Genomic DNA, 8,863 nt, shown 5'->3' with positions numbered 1-8,863 from the left:
AGCATGACATTCCTGGAGTGAATGGGAGTTCCTAAGAAGTGGCCATATTGGAGCCTATCTGTCCCGCCCAAAGATGTCACCGGGACGTCAAGATAGTTCACCCCCTTCTTTAAAGGGCGTAGAGACACTGACCGTTAAACCGCCTGGAAACACTTCAAGGAATTTTAAACTGCCCCAAATTCTGAATTTGCAAACCTCCATTCAAGCGAGCACTCTTGATAATTAATGAGAGGAGAAACGACTTTTAAAATTTGCGAGTATTCGTTAAATTTACGGCGCACCGCGAGAGTACCTATTATACCTATCCGCTGTTGTAATCTCTGTCTACCAACTTCCTTTTCTACAATACAACGTTTAGCTAAATTAACAGTAAATTAGCAGTTCTTTTTTACTCGTGCTGACTGTCAGTCCAAGTCAAAACGAAGAGAAGAAATTATTTAATCCGCATGAACGAACGAACGAAGGAGAAGCGAAGTAGTAGGGAGTCCTCTTGACGCTTAGCTGGTAGCCTCCCTGCCCAGTTACCAGCTCTCCTCCGTCTTATGTCCCTCTCTCCTCCCGTCTCTCTCTGTCAGCTCAGTTCAGTCAGTTAGTTTTTAGCAGACTAGCACGGAGAGACGAGGGCTGCTCCCTTTCGCCTCTGCTCTGTCTGCTCAGCGCACCAACACCATACATTCCGCTCACCATGGCTGCCACGGACGTTGACGTGTTTTCGGTGAGTGAAAAACCACGGCGCCTCTTGCTTTTTTTCTGTACCTCTATTTTTTTGGAAGCGAAAACATTGTGATTAGTAAAAGTGTGGGTGTTAGCTGCTGTGTGCGGGTATGTAGCTAACCAAGCCTCCCCCTTTGCTTTTGAAGCCTGTGATGTGGGCTCTGCCGAGATGGTGGAAGTAATTTCTGTGGTGGTTTCTTTCAGTTAAGACAAATTAAGACAACGCTGCTATTGTTGATTGTTAAAGTGTCGTGTCTTCTAACATGTATGCGTTGCTAAACATGTGGGTGTAGCGTATGGCTACATTAAACTGCTTACTCTTGACGTTATTTGAAGTGGCTATGAGCACAACATATTCAAGAAATGAGCGTCACTGTGTCAATACAACAAAAAATGAGGTGGTTAGCTAGCAGATATGAATACTATAAAATGGCATGCAGTTGCTTTAAAGTCACTATTGGGCACCTCAGACACATTTGAAGTCCCTACGAGATATATCGATTGCAGTTTTGTTTTGTGGAACTGCGGTATGGTTTTGAAATACCAGATAGCACCAACTGTATGATGAGCCTCAGTCCTAACAATGAGTTGACATGTGGTTTCATTTTAACTTCCTGTTCATGGGACTCACAATATTATATTTAATACTATGTCAGTTGTCAGTTTCATCACCCAGATGCTAAACAGACTGTGGCTGCTTTACTGATGGCCTTATTTCTCAATGCAGTACCTTTGCATATCACAGTAGGTTGGGCATACCAGTAAATGAGAGAGGAATGCATCTAGCATTATTTTCATAGTTGTCAGGCAGGTGTCACCCTGTAGAGACAGTATGGTGGTGCAGTAGAGAATAAAGAAAAAAGCAATGATACAAAATAAGATAGCTTGCTCTTTATGTCAACATTTCACAGGCAAAGTATGTGTTATGGAAAACTATTATTATAGTGACAACGCAAATGCACAGGAGGAAATTTAAAGAGGGTGATTAAGTTTTTGGCAGATGCCTGAAGAGACATCCTTGCGGTGGTGAATTGGACACTAGGCAGCACTGAGCTGCAAGGGATAAAGAGATTAAGAACACACTCCAGGCCACTCCTTCCACTTACTGGTGCAACACATGTCTGCAAAGAAAGGAAATGATCCAAAAAGAGGATGCAGAGGATATTGCACAGTTGGCATTTCTTAAATCAGGAACATGTCCAAGAGGGGATACAGGTTGCAGAAGATATTGCAGACCAGCGATTTCTAAAATCTCTCTTTTGGAATACGAAATTAGAGGATTGATGAGAAAAATGCTGAGAATGCGGTGACACAGGCCAGCGTTAGCAGCAAGCATAGTTGCCTGACTGCCTAACTTCCTGTCTAACTTTTTGAACTAAGTGAGACCATATTGAACAAACTGATGCTTGGCAGTTTGTGGAAAGGGCACGCTGTTAATTATGTGCAGCTATTGATAGGGATGTGTGGTTGGTTGCGTTGTTGGCCCACATCAATCCCATCCAGTGCAAGCTGTAGCTTTGGGTTAACTTTCTAGGTCAGACCTACATGAGGCAATCAATGTAGTCAACAAATGCTATTGTTTTCTTTTCACTTGCTGATTGCATTGGAATGGGTAGCATAAAAAGGGATGCTGTCCATTTAAATGGTTATGTAATGAAATGGCCTATACCATATTTAGCATGTACAGTGCTTACTGACCCTGAAGAGTATGTCTCTCCCGTGAGGCCTGCATGCATAAAATTGAATTAGCTTCATAAAGTGCTTAAAGGCAAGAGACGTGGAGTGACGAATTATGTGACAAGACACTTGTACTTTGTTGAGAGAGTTGCTCCGCTTATTTGTGCTGAGTGAGTTAATTTGTGCATACCTTATTCACACATGTGCTCTACTTACATTTATTTACTGAATAATCAGAATCAGTCTGCATTTGTTTAATTTAAGCATCCTAAGACTTAAAACACCTTATTTCAAAGCTACTGCCAGGCACAGCATTTCCCATGCTGTTCATGTATATGTTGATCAGGTCAGATTGTAGGTCAGGTTTATTGACTGTTGTGTGTCATCCATGTTGTTAGCTTCTCATAGAACATACAGGCCAGAACTGCCTCGAGGCGAACTTGTCAAACCCAGTATCGTAGATGAATAATGACAGCCAGGCTGCAGCTTCTGTGGTGATGAGTCAATAGCCATCTATAGAATAGGTTTGAGTCCTCTATATGGCCATTGTTGAGCTCAAAATTGCGATGCTCTAAGATTAAAATAGCCTTCCAAATAATTTTGGCAAAAGCTGAGTGAAGATTGTGAGCCAGTAATGTTTGTTTTGATGCCGTAACATACTATTAGTGTTCTTTTTGTTTGAATGAAGGAAGGAAACTATAACATTTAAAAAAAAGTGTAAAGCATTTATTTTCTGGATAGACTGGAGGTTAGAGAGTGTCTCATAATATCTGACATCTTGTGTCTGAAAATAGTGTGTCTGTTGCAAATTCAGTTGGTTGTGATACCCGTAAATGTCACAGAGAAAGCCAGAAAAAGATAAAAGTGCATCAGTTTACTGTTTTCTGAAGTCAAAACTATTTGTGTCATTAACAGAACAAAATTTACTGCATCTAATGTTTTGGATTTCACTTTCAAATGTGCAGTCTGTGATTAAATCAGGCTCACCCTCATGTTGTCTTCTCCAACAGCATTCAGTAACATGCACAACATGTCTGGATCTTGAAACAAGAATGTTTGTTTATCCTGCTCAGCAATGTGTGAAAGCTTTACATGCATGTGTGAGAGAGCTTACCAGCAAAAGTTTTAGCTCTAATCCATAAAGATTTTTAGCTTGTGGCTAATAGCATAACTTACAGAACCATAATCACGCTTTTTATTTGTCAGCTCAGTAATGGCAAGGAAACAACTTAGTCTTATTCGTACATCTTTACAGGGAAAAGGCCCTGTAAAGATGAGCATGCTGTACATCTGTCTCGTAAAATGGTTCCTGTCTCCCCTCCCGTCTGTGTCACTTTTATTTTTTGTGTGTCTCTCCTGTTGGTCATAGATGAGTGATAAAGCTGAGCAGTAATGTGGACATACAGTTGTTGTGCATGAATGAGAGACAAGAAAGGCAGAGCAAATGCATTTGATAAGACAATAACAGGAGAAAAACTAGTTTGTGTTTCTGCGTTTGTGGATTCCTAATTGCGCACGTCATCTGCATCTCAACCGTCAACATTTTTACCATTACAACATCATTGCCTGCACAAGTAGCAGCAGGAGAACGGCTATTGCAGCACACAAGGGCAAAATCTGTGGGTGTGGTTAATGACAATGACAATGTTGCAAAAAACATCATCATCACTGGATGAGCTGTAAAATCCTTTCTGCTGTAATTCATGATGAGCACTCTGTACATGGTGAAACGTTAGAGGACATTAAGCTACATTTTTATAAATCTACATGACTGTCCTTGGACAGGAAGTACCATAAACAGCCATCTCTTAAAGAGTACTGAATGTGCATGTGGGTTTGCCATTGAGGTTATCATGTGGCCTCCTCCCCTCACAGATGCTAAGAAGCCCCCAAACCAACATCCGCTTGTGACACCAACTAAAGCTTTTTTTGTTTGCTTGCACACAATTGTACACAATTACACCGAGGCTCAGTTGCCCAACCACAACAGGCTGATGACACAACTCATCCTTAAGCCTAGCTTGGAGTACATGCCTTATACAGCTTTCAGTTTAAAGGCAGATTTCAATCCAGTCAAGTCTAGGATGCAAAGGCAAGTCAGTGCCATTACTGTCCTGTATTAGAGTGTCAAGTTCAAATATATAAAAAAGACAAGCCAGAACAATAACAGAAAGGCAGAATTTAACAAAAAAATCCAAAACCATTATACCAGAAACATATATATATATATATTGCAGCCAGACTCCATTGACAAAAACAATAATTTTACCTCGCAGAACACGGGAGCTGCTTGAATACAGCTGCCTCAATAACCTATTTGTTTGTGTAATGTGTATGGTACTTTTACTCATGTAAAGCATCTGATTAGTTCTTCCACAACTGCAAGTCACACAATAACACAGATGTACTAACCAGTCAAGAGAGTGGCCTGTCTGCAGCTCCCGTGTCCTGCAAGGTAAAATGACAGTTTTTGTCAGTGGAGTCTGGTAGTGATATATAGTGATGTTTCTGGTAAATATTGTAGTAAATACCTCTTCTACTGAGAAAGATTTTCACACAAAGTAGGCAGAATGCAGTAGTGTCAGTTTCTTGCATGCTACAATTTCTGTTTTGTAAATTATTCAGAATTATGTCTCAGTATATATAGAGTGTATATAAATATATAAATAATAAATACAAATAAAATATATAGGAAGTGGGAATTGCCCAGTTAAGAGATCAGAGGGAAAAAATAATTTTGTGAAAATATGGAATACTATCTGGCATTTGATCTTACCTCTTTAAAATTGAATGCGAAAACACAACATTTAAGGCAAACCAGTTCTACACAAAGTTACTGTAAATATTTGATACTTCCCACACACACACACACACACACACACACACACACACAAGCTTCAGCTGCAGCAGTGTGTGTGTGTCTCTCAACCTGTCAGGTTGCTGCTGTCTGTCAAGTGGAGGTTCACTGGGGCAGACACAAGCTGCAAAACACAAGTCAGACATAAGTCAGGTGGGGATGGAGGCCAGAAGGCTGAAGAGGGGATAGTCAGACAACAGTGGTGTCTAGTGAAAGAGACAGTGACTGATAGGAGAATTTCAGGTCACATCAGGGCCATTCACTGAAAAGGTTTCTCGCTGGCGTGAATTGGTCTTGGTTTTGTCCTCAGTTATGTCAGGTTGAATATGTGTCACATATTTATTTATCCTTTCTTGAGCTTACTTTCTGGCTTATCTTTGTGAAGTTTGTGATACTTGTTTATAGTTTTGAGTTGTAGTTTTAAGATAGGACTAGTGCTGAAAAGATAAGTTTTTATTAATTAATAATTTAAGTAACTGGTGTTGGTTTCAAACAACAAGGATTTTTAACTGCCAGGGCTGGGAAATTGTGGCCATTTCCCCTATTTTCTGACATTCAATCACACGTGTCTGCTTTTTATGACATAGTAGGCCTTTTTCAGGTAAAATTAATAATGTCTCTGCTCTGTTCAAGTGTCCCAGCGAGCCATGAAAGTAAGCTAGCATGAACAATACCAAGAACCTTAAACTGAAGCAGCTGAATGGAGTTCAGCCATCATTAACTTTATTATTTACACCACTGCTTTCAACTCTGTTACAAGTCAAAATGTCCTTTGTTTAAAAAAAAAAAGGACTCTTGCTGACAAGCTGCTCACATCAGGCAGCTACAAACAGCCTATATGATTTACGCCTCATTTCACTCTCTGTGCAGCCATTTCCTGTCGGCCTGGTGATATGGTGGCCTGGGGACTGTGTTGTTTCCTCACCCTGGGATAGTTACTCAGAAGCTTTTCATTCCTGTCATACTTTATGCTGCTGCTCTTCTCTTTTCTCAACTGGCTCAAGTGGGTGGACAGACACATGCCTCACAGTTACCCTAATTGCCCTGGTCCGTTGGTTATACATCCTGTATTTGCTGATGGGTGCATGTATGTTCTTGTCAATGAATTTAAATGGATTAGGAACTAAGAAAAGTTTATATAGAGTGGTTTATGCATTGTTGATGAAATTCATACAGAATATATGATCTGCTACATTGTTCAGCTCATCTGTCTTTACCAAGCTCATAATGTTGATTTTTTTTTTTTTTTTGGTGACACTGTTGGGAATGAGTAATTTCAATTGTTTGTTTATTATTGAGGTCATAGTTAAATGTGGTTGTACTGCACTACATTATGTTGAGTGGTGTTTTTTTTTTTTTTTTTTGCAGTCCATTACAACAGCACCGCTAGCTATGACGACAGCATAGCTAGCGGTGGCAACAGAAGGCAATTTAATTAACACCTCTATGAATGTGTCAACAAAAACTGAACATTATAGACATCATAAAAAAAGACATGATGGCCAAGCAGTTATATTGGTTTGCATTAAATACAAGTGGACACACAAAGGAAATTTACTTTGAGTACTTTCACATTGTTGTATTACTACTTGTAATTCAAGAAAGGCTTGGAGTACGTCCTCCACCACCAGGCCCAGTGCACACACACACACTCACACATTCAGTCAGTGAAGTCACAGCTTGGGGAGTATGTGTCCACGTCTGCAGTTCTTTTCTGTCTGATGCTTAAAGATAACACTGTTGGTCAGGTCTGTGTGCTGTTTTCGTCGCCCTCAGTCATAGATCCATCTGCCTCTTATATTTCCACACACACACAAAGATTATGTGCTACTGACAACTTAGTAGCGCAGGAGGTTAACCCACAATTATCTCATAAGTCAGGATCTTTGTTATTTTTCTGAACCTGAGAGTTTCATCTTTGTGGTTTGGTAAGTTTGGAACAATTTCCAAACAAACAAGCTTTACAAGGTCAGAGTACTCTTTAAGACTGATTATGACGTGAGCTTGCCCCTGACATTGGCCATACTTCTCTAGGGACCAGATATGTTTTTAGGCACAACGGGCTTCCAGCAATAAGCTTATGACCTGAAGTGTAAATTCCAAGACTTGAGGCATAAGACAGAAAAATTTCCCACTTGCACAAAAAATGTTGTCAAGATGCCCTTGAACAAGAAACCTATCCACCAACTGTGTGCAAACTATGCAGCTGCCACATGTGAAACCAGATACGAAATAGGGTGTTGATGGAAAATGAGCAAGACCTTTATTTATCTTTGCCTGGATAAATAAAGGCAACTATAGCCTCTCGAATTTTAAACAGATCTCAGTAAGTCAGCAAGATGAATACCACAGGGAAGCATTAATGTTGTTTAACAAGCTCTGAGTTTTGCAGTGAATAACAAACAAAGACTGGCCACTGCCTCTTCCTCTTCCTCATCCCTGTAAACCTGCTACTGTGAAACACAAACATTACATTCATTTGGCAGACGCTTTTGTCCAAAGTGACTTACAATAAGTGTATTCAATTACAAAAGGAACAAAAGCTAGATATCATCTCAAATTGGAAGTGAAACCCTACCAAATAAGCAGCTAAAAGTGTGCCAGATATCTACATCGCAGCACTGAACTGCAGCCTTATCCCTCATTTTAGCATCTTAGCATCTTCATGCTTCATCTTAGCATCTGTCATGGAGTTTTTGACAGTGGCTGTGCTGCTACACATTTCTTTGTGTTGCTTGGTGTTTTGCAAACACACTGCACAGCTTGTATAGATTTTTATTGAAGTTGGACATGTGCGTTAATTTAGTGTGATAAACTCGCAGTGTGCTGCAGCTCGGCTCAGTATTACCTAGCTCAGCTCATGTCAGATTACTTCAGCCTTGTTGCCTGACATATTAAGCTCTATTTATTTTTCCTCTCATACTTACACACACACACACGCACATACATATATATATACATACATACATACACACACACACACACACATAGTGCACATCCTGGATTGTGCAGTTCAGTCAGGTTTATAACTCATCTGCTGTGTATGCAGAGCCTGCCTCCGCCCCTCAGCTCAATATGGTCGGGCTGTGTTCAGCTGAGCCCTGCTCTGCTCTCAGACTGCCTGCGCTCGGTGACATCAGCCTTCAAATATGCAGTCCTTCGTGGCCGAGCCAGACGAGCTCGGGTGGCCCCATTCATCTCAAGATGCTGTCTGTTCCCCTCCTCTACAGCTTTAACTCGCTCTCTCCTCTCACTGTCTCTCCCCTCTGTCAAGGTGGCTTAGATAAGCGAGATCAAAGGTGAAAACGCTTACAACCCAATAGTGTCTTTCTGTCTTTGGTCTGTTGTAGCTCTATCGGTAATCTTTGTGCTTTTAGTTCCAGGATGCTCTCCCCCAAATGCAGATTCATTGTACAGTGTTTGTGCAAGGTCTCTGCAATAATTTATGGTAGCAGTGGTGATTGGAGATCATGTTTGGTTTTATTTGCAGGTTTGAGTTGTGCAGCTTGTCATACTCAGTTTGATTGTATTGGAAAACATGGTAAATGGGCTAAATTAAGATAAATGTTTCATAGCCTATATTCACATTGGTTGTTCTGTGTGGCTGTGGTGACC

General features: G+C 40.6%; 1 protein-coding gene across 2 annotated transcripts in view; it reads left to right on the top strand.

Annotated features, from left to right (window-relative positions):
• Nucleotides 1-506: 506 nt before the first annotated feature.
• Nucleotides 507-8,863, top strand: part of septin8a (septin 8a) — a 38,347-nt gene continuing 29,990 nt past the window's right edge. The window contains exon 1 of one of the 2 annotated variants that reach the window (XM_018691683.2): nt 507-715. In XM_018691683.2, coding sequence (XP_018547199.1) covers nt 686-715 — 30 coding nt within the window. In that variant the 5' untranslated portion in view covers nt 507-685. The remainder of the gene's footprint in view (nt 716-8,863) is intronic. The other variant, XM_018691684.2, reaches the window with a different exon arrangement.

The sequence above is a fragment of the Lates calcarifer genome, linkage group LG20 (genome assembly GCF_001640805.2).
Source record: "Lates calcarifer isolate ASB-BC8 linkage group LG20, TLL_Latcal_v3, whole genome shotgun sequence".
Lineage (NCBI taxonomy): Eukaryota > Metazoa > Chordata > Actinopteri > Centropomidae > Lates > Lates calcarifer.
Note: the sequence above shows the minus strand (reverse complement) of the source record. Positions and strands in the feature narration are given on the sequence as shown.